Raw genomic sequence first — 20,742 nt, forward strand, 5'->3', positions numbered from 1 at the left:
TTTAAAAGACTATATTTTCTTGTCTTTTCTGACAAATAAAGTCAGTCATGCTCATTTAAAGGCAAAGATGAATGGATCTTCCATACCCATAGGAGTATTGCTCCGAGGGGAGGATGGCAAGGTGACGTGTCTCCGCTTGTTCCTTGGTCTCAGCACTCTGATCAAAGCTTGTTTGCAAGAAAAGCTCACTGCAGGATCCTAGAAGGTTTACAGTTAGTCATTAAACTTCTTAGCTTTAAGTGCTTACTCACAGAATTTGGAAAGATAGCTAAAAATACACTTGTGAGTCTCTGCTGGTCATGATTCACGTAAGACTTACGCCACTGCCCAACTTCTAAACTCCCCGTTTCCCCCAGCAATAAAGCAATACTTATTGTTCCACACGCAGCACATCACAAACATTACTGAAACATAAGGGGAGAAATTTCTCCTTCGTTCACTTCTGGCTCTATGTTTTCGGCTGCATGCCTCCAATTTGTATCCGTGCTATGTATTGTCATTATACCTGTATTTAATTCTGTTCATAGTACCAGTGTTATAGGCTGATGCAGAGCAGAGGAAAATTACATACCGGGCAAAGCAACATCTGCATGTAGATCTTGGATGCTGTATGGATACAATCCAGTTCACACGTGCAGTATCCATGGATAATATCCACCAAAGCATTGACTGTGGCTTCAACATGAGTGAGACCTAAGGCAAAATAAAAGCAGGACTGTAATTAACTATCTTTCCATTTCAGCACATAGAGTAAGACACTGCAGGAAGCATCTTTTGTTTGTCGACTTCAAGGCACAATGTCAGTACCACAAATATATTGAAATTTCAATCCAAAATGAGCTTATACACCAGTCCTGTCTGCCTAATGGAATACTGTGCACACCTCATGCCAGCACCACTGAATATCCTCTCACACCACCCATGAAGTCAAAAAGTCCCTTTTTACTAGCACAATACAACTACTTCTGGACAAAAGCACAAGAGCAGACACACCTTAGAAAGCATGCATTGCATCATTAACACCGTAAGCCGAGTTTGGAACAAGTCATTTTCTCTGTTCACAAGCTTAAAATAGCCTCCTTCAAAATACACAAGCTTTACAACAGCAAAGGAAGAGCTAGCACACCTGGTAAGCAGGCAGGGGCAAGGAAGGCATTTTTGGGTTTTGATGCATGTAGCTTCCAGAAGTGGTTGACCAGCTGGGTAATAAAAGTGCAGCCGTCTCCTTCAGCCTGTTTCTGGGCCTCTTGCCCTTCTTCATTCTCTGTACAGATTAAGAACAGTTGTCAGATATGTGCAGGGGAAAACGTTAAAAGCAGGGTAACACCAACTTTACTTGAAATGGCTTTTGATAGAGGCTCTGATGTCCTCGTAACAAGGCCTATCACATGCCTAACAAACCTGTCAAATACAGTCCCCTGTCACACAGAACCAGATGCCTCAAGACACGTTCAGTTATCACAGGAGAAAGCTGGAGAAAAATCCAAACTTCTCTACCTGTTTCCAACTGTGGCAGCTTTGATTCCGTATAATGGACCAGATTGTTGGGTCTCATGATAGCAATGGATCGAGCAGTGATGACCAGCCTCTGAAACACTTCAGGATCAAGGTCCTTTCCTTCTTTGGTTGAGGAACTCAAATACTGAATGGCTTTACTTAACAATGCTTGATCCTGTAAAGTGAAAGATAACATAGGCAAAGAAAAACAACAGACAGCAGCACAACAGGGCAACTGGAATACAACTGCAGGACAGATCCTGGGGAAATCTGACACTTGCTGCTTTAACTCTTGGCCAGTATCGTCTAAGAAGGAAAACTAATATTAAAAAGTCATCCCATAGCAGAAGAAATCTGGCTCGAGAATGGATTTTCACGTTTTCTTCCCTTGGGGCTTACATGTGGATGGAAAGACCAGGGTGTAAACATAACCATTCGAGTGGTTAGCAAAGGCTAGCTGCAGGCATCTGTGCATTTACTGCAATTATGTTTGCACACGGTCTAACCACCACTTACCCTAGTATTTTCCTATTACCCTAAGCCAGATGCCTGTGGAAACGGAAACCAGAGCTACGCAGTTTGCAAACGAACTTCATGTCATAAGAGATCCTGATTTCTCTAGATTAACTGACATTATTTCCTATGAAAATCTTCAAAAAGCATTTTAAGCAGTGAAGTTCTGGTGAAACACAAAAGCCAGCAGGGCAGGCAGCAGGAGCTAAAGGAAAATTAGACAGCAGGTTTACGCTGCATGGAGGAAGGGCTTTCTAGGGGCATGGTGCACCTCAACCATAAACTGGCAAGTTTCAGGAGACATTGAAATCCTTGCACCATGTTACCTTGTGGTTATGGTACGCTGAGCGGCTGGTGTGCAAGCTAGCCAAGAGGCTCTTCGTTTGCTGCTGGACGCTGGAAGGAGCTGGCATGGACAGCAGCATAGTAGCCAGCTCCTGAGCTGCCACCTTATTCTTCTCCTGCTCCCAAGAACAGAAAAACATTCTTCAGTACATTTAACATTCAGGTGATGTGTGAGTCTGACTTCTCAGTGTATCTGCAGCTCACTCCCCTCTTTAAAATGTGCATGCAAGTTTCTGCCTTCCTTCAATACAGTTTTGATAGCCTCCTCAATTTATTATTTGACATTTAAGGAACATTTCACATGTCTACAGAAGAAAAGTCCTTTTGAGATTTATGGGCTTCTACCCTGCTGTTTTTGTAAATGAGGTCACTCCACAGCACAAAAATCCCACCAGCGAGAAATGCAAATGCCGATTGTCATTCTAAACTAGTTTCAAATGCTTTTCACTAAGTCAACTTTCAGATCAGTGCTCTGAGCAAAACGGATGCGGCTCTCTTCCGTATCAGGCCCCCAGGGCTGCAGGAGGTGCTGCTGATCTTGCCCCTCCTCCCCCATCTCCGAAAGCTCAAGAATGTATTCAGAAAGTTACTTGCCTTCTCGTTGACTGGTCCTACAGCAAAGCAGCTTTCCAGCGCTTCTAAAGAACTCACTACTAGCCTGAAGGGAGAAAGGAAAGCAGGCTTGAGTACAGCAACCCTTCTCTCTCCTTAGCACTTTGCTTTATGCGGGCTACAGTCATGAGTAGCTCAGAGACAGCTAACGAATGCCAAGTACAAAATCAAAGCATGATAAAACCTGCCACAGGCACCATGCATATCATTTCATTGTGTTACAGACCAGAGTTAAACCTGGCTCACGCTCACAGACAAACTTAGGACTGCTTTAATAATCCACAGCTGAAAGACAGGGGCTTTTCTCTACCAAAGAGGATAAAACATTTCCTTACGCAGCCTGCAGCAGGGATAACTTGGATTGTCTTGACAGTACCAATTCACCATGGCCCACAGACGTACATATGACTGCAGATCAAGGGTTGGTATGACACATGGGAAAAAGCGTAACCGACTTTTCTAAGGGAGCAAGATTCTACTCGCTTGCTATTTTCACACAGGTTGCTCTTTCCAATTTGGAGTTTCAGCGCAAAATATTCCAGAGGAAAATTAACTTGGAGCACTGGGTACAACCCAAGTGAGAGACGCTGAGGTCCAAACTTTTGACAGCGGTAAGGCAGGCCAGTAAAATACTTGCCCCAAGGGAAAACCTTATTTACAACTTGCGGCAAAGTGCTGAATCTCCCTTGCAGCACCACTTCATGCCTCGCGGTAGAACTACCTGAAATGCCATCTGACACGCCAGAAGGAGCAGTGCAAGAATACAGGAAAAAGGAGGGAAGAGATAGCATTAAGGGGAGAAATGACAGCATAGGATTGGATACAAGGTAGAAGAAACAATTGCCTGGTCTGGTGGCGATAAATAACATTACATTCCCCTACCCGCAGCCACCCTCTATAAAGCTAGTAGGGGAATATAAGTGGGATAAAAAGACGCAAGGAGGGGAACAAAGCGAAAAGAGGAGTCTGTCAAACAAGCAACAGTTACGCTGTATACAGCAAAAACCTGCAAACCACCTCATCTTTACATTTTGCTAAACCATCTGCCATGCAATGACCAGAATGTAAAGAAGCAAATGTCACTTGGAAAACAAAAAAAAAAAAAACAAAACAGTCAACAAAAGCCACATCATGTGTTCTGTCTCTCTGACACACACTCATTCGTGCAGAGAAAAGGATGGCATACTAACCGGTCCAGGGTGGTTAGGGACTCAGTTTCAGAACTTTGGGGGAGCAAAGAAAAAGGAAAAAAAAAATAAAAATGTGTAAAGCTCACAGAAAATCTCCCTAGAACACATTCTAAGCAAAAGGCAAATTAAATGGGGAAATCAGGAAGCCGGGAGAGCACTATATACAGTAAATCTAAGCATGGTTCTTTCTATCTGGGCAGCAGACACTTGCCTAATAGCAAAACAAATAAAGGAGATCCAGGCCACCTAGCACAGAGAAGCCAAGCACATCGCTTAAAGCGCCGCTGAAGGTGAAATTTGAAGAACAGACACCAAACTCCTGACAGGAAAGCTGCCTCTTCCCTGCCATTAGCTGTTCCTACTCAAGAGGCCCTCTATAAGGTAAACATGCTGCATTCTGTAACACGCAAGTAAAAATAAAAAGAATCCTTTTTTTGATTCTGAGTTTTTAGAATACAATCCCACTGCTTTGGAAAACCAGAAAGCATGTCTGTGCAGAGAGGGACATCTTGTGGAGATGTCACAGCAGAGGAGGGAACAAAAGAGAAATTAAGCACAGGGAAAAATCCCATGAACTATTAGACAAAATATTAAAGGACGGCCAAACGGGTCCTTCAATTGGACACAACTGTCACTTCAAGCCTTGAACCTTCACCTGAGAATTTCAGTAAGACAAAATTAACTCACAGTCAAGCAGCATATCCCTTAAAATGCTCATTTTTCAGCAGTGGTAGTTCCTCTCTGATCTGTGTCCCTCCTATCCCTGCCAGCTTGCCAGGCTTTCTACAACCCTTATGGCACAGACTGTGTGAGCTCAGAGAAAGAACGCAGGGTGGATATAAAAAAAAAAGTTCTATTTCTTCTGCTAAACACATGCCAAGCTCACCCTTGTGGTTTGACTTGACATTGGGGTGGGGGAGCAGGGTGAGACCTAACACTTTGTCCACCACAGTAGTTAAACCTGAGACATATGGGCTACAAGATAAGTTGGTGGGAACCACTCGCCTAAAGCAAGGTCACACACAAAGTCCTCCTCAAAACTTAAATTCAGAGAGGCCTAACCTTTGTGAGCTCTAGAGAATGAAAAAGGGCCAGCTTGAAATGAGAAAATGTACCAAGGCAGCAGAAATCTCTTTTAGCTCTTCAAGACTGCTGTTAACAAATGAACTTAGCAACACGAAGCATGCGCACAATCTATTCATCTACTCCACCAGATAAATCAAGGGTGAGCACAAAGCCCTGCTCAGAAGATAATCACTGACTTTTCAGATGCTGTTTTGTATGGCAGTGAGGACAACTCACTGACTCCCTTAAATTCTCCCAGTTAAGAAAGGCACACAAGATTACCTAGGTCCATTCTAGAGCCACTACCCATTTTAAAGGAGAAACGAGAGAAAGACTGCAGAGATACCTCTCCAGGACAGTCCCACTGGCAGCAGCAGGGGTAGTCGACTCCGTGTCTCCAGTGCCATTCCCTTGATTCAGGTTTGGGGGACAAACATTGCTCACTGAAGCTGAGGGGAAATCCTCAGGGGGCTCATCAGGCCATCCGAACTGTTCCTTGGTTTTGCCATAAATTTTTATGGAATCCATCATTGTGACTCCGGCAGGATCCACAGAAGCCCCAACTGCAGTGATGAGAAAAATTTCTTAAAAACTAACAAAACAGTTTCTTTTGAATACAACAAGCATAGCCTCCTAAGGTCAGGATAGCAATTATACTGCGTCATTAACATACACCCACTCTGACAGTTTCACCTCCTTTTCAAGGCCACTTCTCTATTGCCTCAACACAAAATTCTTGAGCTGAGATTCTGCACATTCATCCACTGCAGCCAGAAACTGGGCCATAAAGAAAAAGTTATTAAATGTGCAGGATCCGCCCCTCAAACTGTTTCTGTGGTGAGTTCAAACAAACAGCTTGTGGAAACCCTCTGTGCTATACGGTGAAGCACAGCAGCTTCAACCCACCCAAGCAAAACCAACAGGTAGTCAAAGCAAATAATTAACAAAGACTTACTGAAGATGGTTAGTTTTTTGTCAGCCTGCAAGGCTTCCTCCCGAGTGAAAGGGAAGTCAAACCAACGAGCCCTGGTCATGTTCAGCTGCATGGTGCGGCCAAAGATCTCCAAGTACGAGGGCGCTCGCTCTATCGCTTGTGTGCCAATCTGGATCCGCATGCCTGTCATCACCATTGTGCTGTTATTGTTCGTCACTTCAATGGTGAAACCCCCAGGCTGCAGAAAACAAATTACAGCTCAGAAAGGTCAAGTCAGAAATTTACTGCTGAGCTAAGAATCAGACATCTGCACACAGATGCCTCCACTGCTTATCTGACAGTCTCATGGGATTTGTAAAGGGTCATTTGAACAATGCAAACTTCTAAGAAAAGGCATGCTATGAATAATGTCACCTAGAATCCCAACAGAATCCCCAAATCGCCCCATTTACCTTTGTGTTGGCCACATACATGCCAGTGGAATTGAGTCGGTGCTTTATCTGCTGAGCATTGTAAACCTGCAGCAGGTCATTGCCTCCAAACTCCACATCTGTGAGTTGCTGGTTGTGTTCAAAGAAGTCAATAGGGAAGTTCACTTGGCTGGATGTGCGAGTTGCTAAAAGGGAAGAGAGATGGTTTGGACAAAATACATTCTAAACAGGCACAGCTATGGTAAAAAAGCTGCAGAATGAACTGGCCTCCTTTGGAAATGCCCACGCGAGCCAGATAGCTACGTATTTTTATATACATCTATACCCAGACTTAGCCAGTATTTAGCCCTGAGGTTAACTGGTAAATTGTCAAAAGCGAACGTCTTAAGTATCTATATGATGCTGATCAATCTTTGCGTCTACATTTGCCGCTGCTACGTTGCACGAGATACAATGAGAAATCCCTTACTAATAGCAGCTGCCTTGCGCTTGCGAACTGGCTTCATGATGCTGATGACGCTGCTGGGCTGGAGAGAGGGCTGGAGCCAGTAGGAGGTATTCTCTACATTGGCCATGTAGATCCTCAGGCTGCCGTCTTCGCACAGGAGGATCATAGTGGTCCTCTGCTGCTCATTGCAGGCTGTGTGACGGATGGCCACCATGTCCTGAATCTGCAAAGGCAAGCAACGATGGTCAAGGACAGGACCTGGCAACTGCTGCTTGAAGAAACAAACTTTGCATCAGAAAAGCTGCAAAGACTAGAGATCTTGTCGATGGAACAACAAGAAACCACATTTTAAGGGCCAAAAATACAGGGAACTATGACTAACCTTTGCTTTGGCTGGCAAGGTTTTAATCTCCTGGATGAGAAAGGTGTCTGGCTTCACCATCACCACCAGTGGGACGCCTGTGGTTTGCTGAACACAGCACACCAAGCCAGGGTGGTTCATCACCTCAGACCACTGACACAGCGCCGGTGAAGTCTTACTCCCACCATTTGAACTGCAAAAGATGAATGGCAGAATGACATTAATTTAAGAAGCAAAACCACACAAAATTTATCACCATTCAAATCAGTTAAAGCTACATCCTCAGCAGAAATTCAAAGAACTCCAAGAATATCGGTGCCCAGTTTGTAAGTGAGAAACCTCAGACAGCCACTTGAGTGGGCAGAAGGGATGAGCATCCCGATTCACAGCTCTGATCTCTACCCTGAAAACTTGAGGAAAGACACTTACTTAGTAACATTTTATGCACAAAACCAAGGGACAATGGCTTTTTTGACAATGGCTTTCAGCTATCTTTTATCTGAACAGATGCACAGCCCTATGTTTCAACACACACGCAGCAGTACTAGGCAAAGGCCAGTGCAGGAGAATCTGTGAGACTCTGCTCACCGGAAATAAAAAAACCCAAAGCTGCAAAAAGACTAAGCCAAACTCGACCGGGGCTAGGGAGCTCTTGGAACTTGACCCTTCTATAGAGCCCATTCATGACAGTGGCTTTGTGTCAGGCTAGTGAAGAGTCTGTGGCCTAAATGCCCAGCTCTGCTTGTCAAAACAGATGACAGAATAGGTTTTTTTCTTGCCACATTCATAGCATAAGAGATTGGTTTCCCTCAAGGGAGCCGAAAATAAGCCTTAATATGCACAATACACAAGGTCCACTGCAGTACTGGTGCCGAAAGGCAACAAAGGCTTCCTGCTCTGCAGCCTCCACGAGGGTGGGTAATCCCATCGGTTCCAGCTGCTGCACCACTAGCAGCTCCGCACTGTGCAGCAAGGCCGCTCTGAAGCCACCTTTCTGCTGCGAAATCCTAGTGGGAAGAAAAAAAATGCATACGCGCCCCACTGCCAAAACAGCCAGCTTTAGTTTCAAATCATTCTGCAATTAGGGCAGAAGCAACATGAAGAGTAGCAAGAAATCTTCAGTCGAAAAGAAGATCTTCCCACAAGTTTTGGCCAGTCAGAGGTGGGATGTTTAGAATAATTAGTAATATTTATTAATAGTAAACAGAAATTAAAACTTCGGCAGAGCCTTCCACACAAGCCTCACCTCTTTATGTTAATAGGGAATAGCCGCTGCACTTCCAGATTGGCCCGGCTGATGGTGGCTGCAAAGGATTTGCCTTGACAGTAACTGAAGAACAACATCTGTAGCACATGGGAGTAATACACTGACACACCACCTCCTGCCACCTGGCCATTGCTGTCCTGTAGGATCAGAGAGAAACAACGACATTTAAGATAAATGCACAACCTCCAGAACACCATCAGGCTTTTAAATTCCTCATGCTGGAATTATTCCAAAAGCCTCTCCCGCGCCTCCTCCCCACCAGTGAGAGAACGCAGCCTCAAATGACAATTTTCTAAGCTCAACTCCTTGGTGAACTCATCCATCAGATACTTCAAAGGCTTTGACGGGGATACTGAGATAGCATACCCGTAGGCTGGGAGGTAGCGCCCTCAGCTACCGCATCTGTGTGCTTGAACGTTGTATGACAATCTCACATGGAGCACTCCCCATGTTCCCAGCTCATAAAAGAGCTTTCCTGAGGGCCTTCTTCTCATCTATTCCCCTGTTTTGGAGCAAGCTGGGGTGAAAACACTGAGTGAAATGTGGACAGATTTTAAATGTCACCCCCAAGACTACAGAGCTGCTATTGAGCAGAAACAAAGGCTCACTCCACCTCCACAGCCCCGGCAATGGTCGGTAACTGTATCCGTTCTGGTTACTGCCCTTTTGGAGCGCCTTGCTCTGAGAACAGCACTGCTCTGAAGCCATCTCCCTGCTGAGAAATCCTGCTGGGCATGACTTCCGAGCCAGCCATGGAAAACACGCTCCATTTTCTAGATGAAAGGATCAAGGGGTTTAATTTTCACCCCCACCCCCTTTCACTGCAAGGATGTTTCTCTCTTTAGAGGAATGGCAAGCTCATTGATCTAGATTGGGGGGCTTAAAAAGAGTGGGGGTGGGGGGGAAAGGAAAAAAGGAAACTTCTGCCTTCAAATATAAGACACAAACAAGAGCGAGAAAGCCACTGCAGCCTGTGCTACAAGAAAGGGAAGTCACCAGTACCTTTAGGTCCTCATGATTGACTTCAAGCACATTGGTGACATAGAATGGTCCGTGCTGGGCACTGCTCGCCTCTTCCATGAGCTGTGTATAGATGTACCCAGCAGAGGACATGATCACTATTATGTTCTTCCCCTCCTCATTGAAAAGAAAAGTGACATCCCTGATTTTGGAACTTGGTAGAAGGAAGTAGAAAGTTGGACTCAAGGCATCTACAGAGAGATCGTAAATCTGTGGGAAAAATCAAGAAAATAGTTAACTATTACGACTACTACGACACAAAACAGTGCAAATGGACAAAAGTTGAGACAAGGGAATGCCTATTAGATGTTGGAGGTTTTTTTTGTGTTTTGTTTTTTTTTTTTTGCTCTGAGTTCTTTGTTTTTGCTTTTTCTTATGAAAACAGTAGCCAAACATCACAAATTTATATTTCCAATTTATTTCTAAGAATATTATCACATTCTTCCACTTGCAACTCCACAAAGATCCAGACTCCAATGCTTGAAAGAAGACACATCATCAACAGCTTGTGACCAAACATACCTTCACAAAGTCTGCAGTCACAATAGCAAGCTCTGTTTGAGATCCTGGCAGCCACACAGCTTTAATGATGAAATTTCCAGTGGCTAGTTGGGGATGAAGTACCAAATGATCGGAGACTGATCCAGAGCTGCTGAACGTTAACACGTGGCAGTCCTGGAGTAATGAAAAAAATTGGTGAAATATTGGAACAAAGTGTTTATAAATATTTCAAGCCAAGAACAGAGCTAAAAGCCAGTATTCCTCTTAGTGCTAATAACAATTCATAGACTGAGAAGCTAAAATTCCTTCATTTAAGATGAATGACATGGAAGTTTGTAAAGAAAAAACAAGCGAAATCCAAACTAAAACCACACAGAGTCCCGTTGTTTCTTAGCTAAATAATAGATTTGTGGATGCCGCACTGTGAAAGCTGAATCTAAATTTGGGACAATACAAAAAAAGGAGTCCTTGCTACAAAACACTAGTTAGAGACCAGTTCTAACACACTGAGTTTGACATGACTAAATCTTGACTCCTGTCTTAAAGTAAAACTGCCCTGAATACAATAAGAACTATTTTGAGGCACTGTCTCATTTGTTATATTATTCATACAGGTCTTGCTTCTTTTACTTCATATATCTAGTAGGCAAGTGACTCATGAGCTAAAATTAGTGACAGACCTTTGGAGGCAGCTCTGTGCTAGCTCCTCAGAGGAAAGAAATATGTCTGGTTTTGAGATGATGTTTCCAACTGCCTAGAAAAGGGTTTGTCAGGCACTTACTTTCAGTCCACACACGGCTAGGTAGTCCTCCTTGCAGGGATTTCCAGTTAGGCTCAGTACAGTAAACGGAACGGGTGCAGATGCAAGGCGAGTAAGGGTCAATTTTCTTTTGCTGGAGTCTGCTTGTTTCAGCAATGCCGAGAGCTGAAGGACTGTAATCTGCAGAACAAAATGAACTCAGTTACCCAACTTAACAATCAAGGGGAAAAAGGCATTTCAATTTCAGCTCTATGACTGTCTTCACAGCTTTCTCTGTTTTCTGCTGCAAGAACTCTTCTCTGAAGAATGGGAGGTTTTTCTAAGCTACACAGTACTTTACAGAAGACCCAGACCTGGGGACAGGCAGCCCAAAACGTATTCTGCTTGTTGTTCAGTGCTCTAAGGCCGCTTCATTTTCCTTTACAGTCCAACATTCTCTACAGAGCCAGAGAACTCACCTTGCCCTTTTCGTGACTCACAGCCAGGTGCTGCCGACGTCCATGTGGGGACGAGAGCACACACATCGCCACCCGCCTCAGCACGTGAGCACTGATCAGCTGCCGGATGGTCTGGCCCTGGTCACCACTGTAGTTCATGCGGACGTTCTCAAAAGCACCTTCTTGAGAGCCAAGAGTTGGGACCTGAGTCATTAGTAAAAGCATACAAAAGTATATCACTGGAACTTTTCTGTGTAAAAGTGATCCCACCTATCCATAATCTAATTGCTCCTTCAGTATCATACCATCAACTGATCTGTCATTTCTACTGACTTGTCCAAGGTATGTAGCTCATTGAGAGCTTGCTGCGCACGACTGCTGCTCCCCATGGCTGAAGCTTGCTGGAAGTTTATCTGAATGGCATCCATCAGGAAATTCAGCATGTCCAGCACCAAAGGTGCAAAGGAGAAGTTGGCCTACAAGAAATAGATACAGCAAGTGGGGCACAAGGTACCTCTGCTGGGAGTCTTCACAAGAGCTGCATGTCAACCGGGTTTTAAAGCCTGATGCCGCTTTTATGATACCTCTTACAAAGAACAGCATAAAAATCAAGCAACTTGGCCGATAACCAACACAGTCTGCCGAAGATCCTCATCATAAACCACCTTCTTTCAACCGCTAGCTGATAATTATACCTGGGACTGCAATTCTTCTCGACAGCCCTCAACGTTTCTACACAGGCTGCTCTTCTTGGGTTTTTCTTCATCAGGGCCCTTCCCCTCACTGATGGTGACCTTGGCTTTCTCTGCAGGAGAGGTGCTCGCATGTCGAATGACACTCTCGGGCACTCTGGGCTCGCTCTGGAAGGCGGATTCTTTCATGGTAGAGCTCATACCACTGCTGGGAGTTCTCTTCACCAAAGCCTGGAAATGACACAGCAATGCTGAAAGCCCCAGCCAGACTCCATTTTAGCACTAACGAAATGAATACAGATTGTAATAGCAGCAAGATTAATGTAATTTTAAAGAAACAGAGTGCAAATTCTCTTAGACTGCAATTTTAAAGAAATAATGCAACTGTATCCTGCATGCCACTCTCTACCCAAGTATGGGAAAAACTTTCAAATTTAAGATAAAGTTACTTTGTTTGCTTCCAGTGGAAAACATGGGAAAAGGCGGTATCTGACTCCTGTGCAGCTTAAGCTAACTTGCACATTCTGTAAAGGTAGGTGGAATCCCAGCAGTCACTAGGACAGAGATTTGCCAATGCACTTATTTGGTGCAAAAAAATAAACCGCCAGGCAAGTTGTAAATTAAGAAGGTTTGTTATAAAGCCAAAGCATTCAATTCTTAGGATTCTTATGCACTCGTATCATGACGTAACTTATTGCAGAACCTGCAAAACCTCTGCAAAAGACCTTAAAAACTCAGGGAATCACAGCTTGTATGTTGTCAGGAAGACACTTTACCAGGCAGCTGCCATCTTCCTTGGCTCCACAGTCACAGAAGAATGATCCGTATTTGGCATAAGAAATCTCATGGTCCTTGTGACAAACTTTAGCACAAACTGTGCAAACACCAACCCCATCAACCATCTTGCAAGTGTGACAGTGATACCTGCATGAAATAAGCCATATGAGTTATAACATACCGAATTTTATAATGAGGTAGGCCTCAGGAAGGCTCCACAGACTGCAGTTCACAGCCTGTTTCCTTCTCAATGGCCAGAAATATCAGCCTGAAATTCTGAACACAAGTTTGAGATTCTTACCAATGTTGATTCATGAATTCTTTCTGCGTGATGGTGAAGGTACAGAGTTTATTACAAAGAGAATCTTCATCCTGTCAAGAAGAAAGTCGGTTTAGAAATGTGCTATAACTGCAGCTACGGTAAAGGCATGTGGTACAGAACACGTTCCTCAGACGCTAAATGCACATTTTAAGAACAGCAAGTTTAGCACCTCTTAGCTAAAAGAAGGCCACTAGTATCCAACCACACGGAAAGAGGAGATGGCGACATTTTAGACCAACTTGAAAGAGTCAATCAAGAAAAAGAAAACAGTAATAAAAATAATACATTGGGACAATAAATTTTAAAGAATGCATTAATAACAGCTTTTTTCCCCCCACTCAACAGCACTTGAAAGCCTAATGTAAGTCGCTTGTTGATACAAAAGCTAGTAACTGACAAACAAACCAGTAGGAACAAACCCATCTTACTCCATTTCTTCCTTTTTGTTTTCTAAAAACACCCCACTTTTAACTTTTGTTGACATCACCAAGTCAACAGATCTATGCATGAATGACAGATATTCTCTTCCAGATCTGGCAGCTAGGGTTCTTCACTCTGTTTCACATTAGGAACAAACAACATCTTAATTTATAACCAGAGTAATTCTGATTTGGAAGCTGCAAAATAAATCTTCATCTCATTTGCAGCATTAACCACGACTATGGCCTACCGAATCTTCAGCTTGAGAGTCCTCCTCCTCTACTGCCAATTCTTCCACCCAGTCTGAATCCACCTCAATCGCCCGTTCCTCTCCATCAACAGAAAGGTGACTTGGTCCTTGGCCACTGCTCTGGCTCAGGGCGTTAGTGACATCGGCCAGGTAAGAGACAATATGGCACGTACACTCCAGGATAGTCACATGCTATAAAGCAAAGATGAATGAAAATGAGAGGCAATACTTAGATCCCAGAATAATTGCTAGAAGGCAAGAAAACATTACCTTGCCCCTGACCAAATTCCTTTAAAACACTACGCAACCAAAACAGGAAAGCCTGGGATAAATCTCATGCCTGAGATTTATTCCTGCAAGTTAAACAATAATCACATGTCTTACCTTCCCTTGCATGACGTTTGCATTCATTTTTTCTACCACGTTCTTTTGAGACAGGTATTTCTTGCTGTAACACAAAACAGTGGAGAAGATCATTACAACTGACAGTCTTTGGGAAGAATAAACTCATATCCCACCAATAGCTTCCAGCACTCAGTTTGCTTTAGATTAGCAACAGGGAACTTACAAATGCATTCATTAAATCATCAAGAGAGGGAAAGACAAAGAAAACACATGGTTGTTCTTAACTGGGGTTAACAGATCAGCCTCTCTCAGACGTTGTATATTCCAAATGACAAACACTAAACTAAAGAACAAGTGTGTATCAGTAAACATGAACTTGTGTCCCCAAATTACCAGGGGAAAAAAAAAAATAAAAAAAAAAATCATTTTAAGTGACTCAAATGAACAAACAGGAGTATACAATTCACCCTTACCATCTGCCTAGCCAATCAACAGCAGCACCATGAAGCTGGAGGTGTCCCGCACCTTGTCCTGCGCTGGCCAAAGTTGCCATCACGACCATCAGCTCAGGAAAGCCTGTGCCATCACCATTGGCCAACATTTCTGTTGCCATTGGTATTAGAGTACTCAGTAGAACAGTGCACACACCTTCTCCGACTTGGCTAATCAAAAAGAAGGAAGTTTCAGACATGGTACATCACCTACTGAAATACAGCTAAGCCCCACACCATGAGAGGGGGGCTTACAGCCCCTTACAGTGGGGCTGACACGGCAATGCCTTCAGGGCAAACAGCCATGTGTCCATCACTTCATTTGGAAGCTGGCAACAAGAAGCCATCGGCAACTCACAAGTAATCTGTACATCTAGAGAACAACAGAAACAAACAGCACACAAAAAAAAAAAAAACAAAGGCTGTACTTTACCTGTTTTCTCGAACAATGTAAGTTGTCAAGAGTTGCAGCAGCTGTCTGTTCTCCTGCACGACGTCCAGTTGATCTGAATCTTTAGGTGGGGACATGGTCATTCTGGTTAACCAGGCCTGGAGCCGTACGGGCTCCACACAAGCCAGCTGAGCCAAAGAGCCACAAAGTCGCAACAGGCTGGGGTTGGGACTCTTCTCAGCTGGTGGAGAAAATTACTAGTGAGTGACAGATGCTACAACAAACGTGTTTGAAGATGGCTTTCCATTAAAAGTGTCAACCTGTCACTCCACCTCCTTTTACAGCATCTTCATATTGCAGTCAAATACAAGAACAGTCTAAAGTGGACAAAGGCAGGACGGAAAAGATTCAACACTTACTGAGCTGGAAGAGCTTGGTGAAGAATTTCAGCACCCTGTTACAGAACTTCGCCGAGAGGTTTTCATTGGCTGTTGCCATCATGATCTGGACCAGTTCTCCACTACACGGAAGGGGGAAATTAAGTCAGCTTTGTAAAAGACAACCCACTCCTTTTTTTCATTTGCACTTATCTCTGCCCTCACATTTAAGATTGGCAATAGCTTGTATAACGCTGCTCAGCGCAGCAGCCAAGCCACAGGACATTGCTTTCCGACAAAAAGCAAACTCTTAGCTCAGACTAAAACCTGTGAATCTCATGAGCTCATGAGTAGCATATCAGCATTCTCTGCCTATCAAGTCACAAAAGGGCTTGTATTGGTTTCCAAACCAAAACTGAAGATTTTCTTGCCTATTTTTCCCATCCATGTTAACAAAGTATAACAGCCAGCCACCAGACCGCTAAACAAGTAGAGAGTAAAACCAGACAATGGTCAGCTTTCTAATAGAGAAAAATGTTCCTCCAGTTCACCCTCAGTACCTCTTCACAACACCGCTTTTGTACTATACTGTTTCTGTCACAATTTGTCTTCATAATTCTAAATTAGGCCAACACCCCACCACCACCCTTAAAATTAGCAACCTAGTGCCCCGAGGAAGCACTGAGAGAACCTGAGATTTTGCAGCTGCCTTATAGACCAGTGTCTCTCAAAACCCTCCCTGTAATGCCTTTGATGAAACAATCACCCTGCAAGATTCCCCAAGCTCTCCTGCGCTGCTTGAAGGGTATCCTCTCCTTACATGCTTCTGTCCTTTCCCGCGCAATGGCATTAACGTCACTCAGGTGCTGACAGTGACAAGCCAAGAAAGGAAGGAAGAGAAATAAAGTCCTTGGCCTACAATTTTGGGGATGACTTCACCTTTCTGAAAAGAATTCCTCCATGGCTTTTCGGGCCTGGCTGCTCTCCAGCTGTTTCTCCAGATGCTGCAAACATTCCTCCAAGATGGACTCATCCAGGCCACTGAGGATGAAAAGATACATATTAAATAAGAATACAGAAGAGCAATTTCAACAATACCGAGAGTCAAGAAGCAATCAATTTTGCTAATACAGTTCTAATAAACTTTGCACTAGCTGAAAGCAGCTCTCCTTTCAAGAGACAGGAGGAAAATACTTGATGAATAAACATACATGAACACAAACAAATCCACCAACTGATCAGGAAAAAAAAAGTGTCACGCGATGCTGTAGGCAAGTTACAGTCAGAAACCTAGAATAATCTCGACCTTTCAGACTCCTCACAGTACAAATTCCTCTAAATGGCTGCTCTTTTTACACTTCAAGTCTCTTTTAGTGTTATTCCTCCCCATTCTCTCCTGCGCTCATCCCCGCTCCACAACGCACCCTGCAAGTAAAATCCAATTACGCTTACATTCTCTACCAGAAGGCGCCGTAGATCTCCCTCTGAATACCTTCCATCCAGAGAGGATCAGTGTTAAAAAGATGCAACATCATCATGCCTAATGGTTTTATGTTTCAGATGGGTAGAATCAACATCTGCGCATCAAGCTTATTCCCTCTATACACACAGCGAGTAAGGGGTGGGAAGCACAAATCTCGCTAGTTTGCTACGATAAAGCAGGGATTAGCCATCCTTACAAACAGCAAGTACAGAGACAAAGGAATATAAAGCAAGTTAGGTTGGCATCTTCAGCTTTGATTTTGTGCTTGTATTTACATAATTTTCTATTTGCTTAAATAAAAAGACTATCCAAATATATACTCGCTCCATCCAGAGTTACAAGAGATGATTAAAATCCACACTGCCTGAACGGCAGTGCTGAAAATCGTGGTAACGTGAATAAAATATCTTGGTATTTTTAGTCTACAAGAATAGAAGTCTTCAACAGATAAAAATAAGCTGATTTTTCGCCTTTCTGTTGTGCTCTTCAAGAACCGACACTGATGTTTAAACACACTGTAGTAATTCTTTGTATACAGCTTTGTTGGAGGAGAACTACGAGCCACACAGCCCGTTACCTGTTTGGATCAGAGTGATGGGCCAGTATGTTGTAGCATCCTGTGATCAGTTTCTCATAAACGCGTGCCAGGAATTCATCTGATTCTGCAGGGCCCAAGATCCTTTCTAGGGAGTTGCTGCTTATCTCTGCCACACTCTCTGTGCTGGTCTCCAACAGGAGGGGCAATAGGGAATGAATCACCTGTGGCGGGTTCAAATCATCTGACCAGCTTGAAAAGAAAAGAAAACAAGTTAAGACTCTGTTGGATGCATCAAATAATGCTTTTATTGGATAAATCAGAAGTCACACAAGTAAGGCACAAGTCTGGATGGAAGTCTGTGATAAAAACACTTTTTAGAAAGGCAGGACAAATATGCTGACCCAGCCGTTTTTCCCCTCAGAAAAATGGTCCTCATTTGGAAAACTCTACACTTGTTACTTTCGCATATATACAACTACAGCATTTTCCTAGACAGCCACGCTATCACACAGTACAGCTTCTGGACCTGCCTGCAATGTCGGCAACTATTTTTTTCATAATATCTTTGAGTAAGTCCCTGGGAAAAAAGTAATTCTTTCATTTAACTTCTTCTTCATGTTTTGAAAACGTCACACAAGCGAATGATAATAAAACACAAATGAATCGGTTAGATCCATACTGTCTCGGCTTATATCCGGGTTTCTTCAAGTCCCTACTTGATAAAAAGGACTAAATGTTTCTCTCAGGGAGTCTGACTTTTAGAGATATCAGATCAAGACAGAAAGGCCATTTTTCATTCATTTAGAATTTAGAACTGTAAACTGAAAGTAACTTCATTAAAGGCTCAGTTCAAAATACAGCTCCAGTTCACCAAGTGTTCCACCTGAACAGTCTGATAAAGCCAGACATTCAGAAGAGCAGACAGACCTAAACAGCAAGAATGTAATAAAAACCCATCACTTACACAATGAGATCCCCGGTGAGCCTGACGAGGGAGAGAAGGGTGTGTTTCAGGGAAGCTGCAAGAGGTAGACTTTGGCTGCAGAGAGTACCAAGGTGGGCGGCCTGAACTGCACTGATGTAGCTTTCTGCGGGGATGGTGTCGTTCGCAAAGGCATTGCGCTAAGGATTGAGACACACATGCACAAAAATCAGAACCATTACCTTTAATAGAAAGACACGCTGCCCGCCCCTCCCAGCAATTTACGGAGCTAAGATCACACCAGATCAACCCACGAGGCTGGACTCACCCATGAGCCAATGTTTGGAAACTCATTTGTATGAATGTTGTTCCATGATTCACATAAAGTCTGCACAGCTGATGGCAAGTTCTGAACAAGTGTTGGACCTGCAATTAATACAGAATCATAAGTCACTGAGTAATTTCATGGGTCCTATTGAAAACCAGAATGTGCTTCTACAACACTGTTTAAAACTAGATCATTTGATTAAGACACAACTGTAGCTAAGTCGAGCTGTAATTCACCGAGGGCTAGTTTCATGCTTTTCTATAAGTCAAAATTATCACTAAAGTTTGCAAGAGCTTCCCCAGCTTCTTTCACTTTATTAAAACAACAGGAAACATGGCAAAAATACTAATTTGCAGCAGCCTTCAACATATCAATATTTCACAGTTCCCCATATTATGCCATGCCACCGGAGCACCAACATGGTTATAAAAGCATTTCAATAAGCCAGATAAGCCCACAAGATAGTTACTCTTTCAAGGCTTTCCCCTCTTTCAATTATTACAATTCTACAAGGAAAAGACTTCTCAGTCTGCTGCTGACAGGACAATATACTCATTTGAACAAAGTGGTGGAGAAGACGAACACACTGACGCCAGATGCCAGCGTATTGCTTTGAGGCTGAATGCGTGTGGCATTGCAGACAGCTTCACCTACAGAGAGAAGGAAATCTGAACTATCCAGTACCCTCACCTAGAGTATTAGACTTGCAACGGCTGGATCCAATGGCCAGGACAGCAGCATAGCCTTGGAGCTTCTCTTCGGAGGGTTTGTTCTCAGTGGAGCCCTCTTCAGAGAGGCTCCGCAGCAAGTAAGATCTGTATTCAGGATGGAAAGGATTTATTTCAGGAAACAGCTCTGCAATTCAGAACTAAGTGTGTCAATATAGTGACAGATAAGAAAGCAAACTTCTGAAGTTCTGCCCCATACTTTGCGTTATACCACTGAGGGTGTTCTGGGCTTTTATCTTCGCTAAGCTACTTACCAGGAAAAGCGCCCACTCAAAAGCAAAAGCTGATTTACTTTTGCCTTTCTTCTACACAGGTTCTAACGAGAGTTTAGAAGACTTCAGACATTTAACGTAAGAATTAAACCCCCTCTCTTTCCTGATGGCAGTCTCAATATTATCTCAGTGAAATAACCTTAAGCAGCAATACCCTAAAGAGTGGTAAGAGGAGGTTTCATGTTTGGAGGAAAAGCTGGTTTTGCAAGCTTGCAAGAAAGTATTGAAAGATCAGACGAGGAGGCTCCTTAGAAACTACAGCTTCCCATACATGGCTTGAGAAGCTACTTATTTGTCTTCTTTTAAAACAATGGACACTCTAGAGGACGTAAGTTAATTATATTGGACTATAATAAAAAAGCACCTGCCTTTAAGAAAACAACAAACAAAATGCAAAGAAAGCCCTATGCACAGGAGAAAATTGTATTCCTACTAGCTATTCTAATGACTGTACCTGGTAAATGTAGCGTAAGTGTCAATAAGCTGTAGCGTAGCAGGCAGGAGGTTCTTGGTTATCTCTGAAGATTTGTGTGGATCAGTTTCTGCAGCTAGCTTGGAAAAGTGCTCATCTAGAGAAACCTGAATCTTGGAAATCGCAGCATCAAGGGTGTAAATGGACTGTAAACTGGGAACTTCGTGCAGTTGGAGAATAGTTGTGCAATCAACACCACAGAAAGAAGATATCTTAAAATACAAAGGGATGGAACAGTAAGTGCAAATCATTCCACAAAAATAGAAGGTCTATACGCACAAATCACATTCACACCACCTTACCTGTCGAGCAAAGTACTCCTCTGCTATTTCCACATCATACTTCACTGAGCTGCACTTGCTGGAGGCCAATTCAATGAGAGAAGCAGCATGGTCAGCTTTCATGCCCTGCTTGGTAAGGTGATCCTACAGATGCCAAAAAAAGACTTGTCACACTTTAGAAGCGCTCTATAATTAACCACTCTGCCAATTACCAGACTAGAACACTTTAGAAAACACGGGCACAAGTTCCCATTTCTCACCACCATGCCCAC

At 43.4% G+C, this 20,742-nt stretch overlaps 1 protein-coding gene across 6 annotated transcripts in view; it reads right to left on the reverse strand.

Annotated features, from left to right (window-relative positions):
- UBR4 (ubiquitin protein ligase E3 component n-recognin 4) overlaps positions 1 to 20,742 on the reverse strand; it is a 79,275-nt gene that overhangs the window by 42,033 nt on the left and 16,500 nt on the right. For 3 of the 6 annotated variants that reach the window (XM_074560313.1, XM_074560309.1, XM_074560308.1), the window contains exons 24-56: positions 20,492 to 20,614; positions 20,172 to 20,401; positions 19,408 to 19,532; positions 18,718 to 18,815; positions 18,432 to 18,589; positions 17,507 to 17,716; positions 16,386 to 16,487; positions 15,489 to 15,589; positions 15,112 to 15,310; positions 14,661 to 14,849; positions 14,227 to 14,290; positions 13,843 to 14,034; positions 13,152 to 13,222; positions 12,850 to 12,997; positions 12,077 to 12,304; positions 11,687 to 11,857; positions 11,403 to 11,585; positions 10,966 to 11,124; positions 10,206 to 10,358; positions 9,666 to 9,893; positions 8,643 to 8,800; positions 7,418 to 7,589; positions 7,057 to 7,258; positions 6,609 to 6,772; positions 6,178 to 6,394; positions 5,569 to 5,785; positions 4,158 to 4,190; positions 2,950 to 3,013; positions 2,337 to 2,471; positions 1,498 to 1,672; positions 1,127 to 1,264; positions 572 to 693; positions 87 to 198 (exon numbers count right to left, since the gene is read on the reverse strand). In XM_074560313.1, coding sequence (XP_074416414.1) covers positions 87 to 198; positions 572 to 693; positions 1,127 to 1,264; positions 1,498 to 1,672; positions 2,337 to 2,471; positions 2,950 to 3,013; positions 4,158 to 4,190; positions 5,569 to 5,785; positions 6,178 to 6,394; positions 6,609 to 6,772; positions 7,057 to 7,258; positions 7,418 to 7,589; positions 8,643 to 8,800; positions 9,666 to 9,893; positions 10,206 to 10,358; positions 10,966 to 11,124; positions 11,403 to 11,585; positions 11,687 to 11,857; positions 12,077 to 12,304; positions 12,850 to 12,997; positions 13,152 to 13,222; positions 13,843 to 14,034; positions 14,227 to 14,290; positions 14,661 to 14,849; positions 15,112 to 15,310; positions 15,489 to 15,589; positions 16,386 to 16,487; positions 17,507 to 17,716; positions 18,432 to 18,589; positions 18,718 to 18,815; positions 19,408 to 19,532; positions 20,172 to 20,401; positions 20,492 to 20,614 — 5,041 coding nt within the window. The remainder of the gene's footprint in view (positions 1 to 86; positions 199 to 571; positions 694 to 1,126; positions 1,265 to 1,497; positions 1,673 to 2,336; positions 2,472 to 2,949; positions 3,014 to 4,157; positions 4,191 to 5,568; positions 5,786 to 6,177; positions 6,395 to 6,608; positions 6,773 to 7,056; positions 7,259 to 7,417; positions 7,590 to 8,642; positions 8,801 to 9,665; positions 9,894 to 10,205; positions 10,359 to 10,965; positions 11,125 to 11,402; positions 11,586 to 11,686; positions 11,858 to 12,076; positions 12,305 to 12,849; positions 12,998 to 13,151; positions 13,223 to 13,842; positions 14,035 to 14,226; positions 14,291 to 14,660; positions 14,850 to 15,111; positions 15,311 to 15,488; positions 15,590 to 16,385; positions 16,488 to 17,506; positions 17,717 to 18,431; positions 18,590 to 18,717; positions 18,816 to 19,407; positions 19,533 to 20,171; positions 20,402 to 20,491; positions 20,615 to 20,742) is intronic. The other 3 variants (XM_074560312.1, XM_074560311.1, XM_074560310.1) reach the window with 1 other exon arrangement.

Source organism: Larus michahellis, chromosome 16 (assembly GCF_964199755.1).
Source record: "Larus michahellis chromosome 16, bLarMic1.1, whole genome shotgun sequence".
Taxonomy (NCBI): Eukaryota; Metazoa; Chordata; class Aves; order Charadriiformes; family Laridae; genus Larus; species Larus michahellis.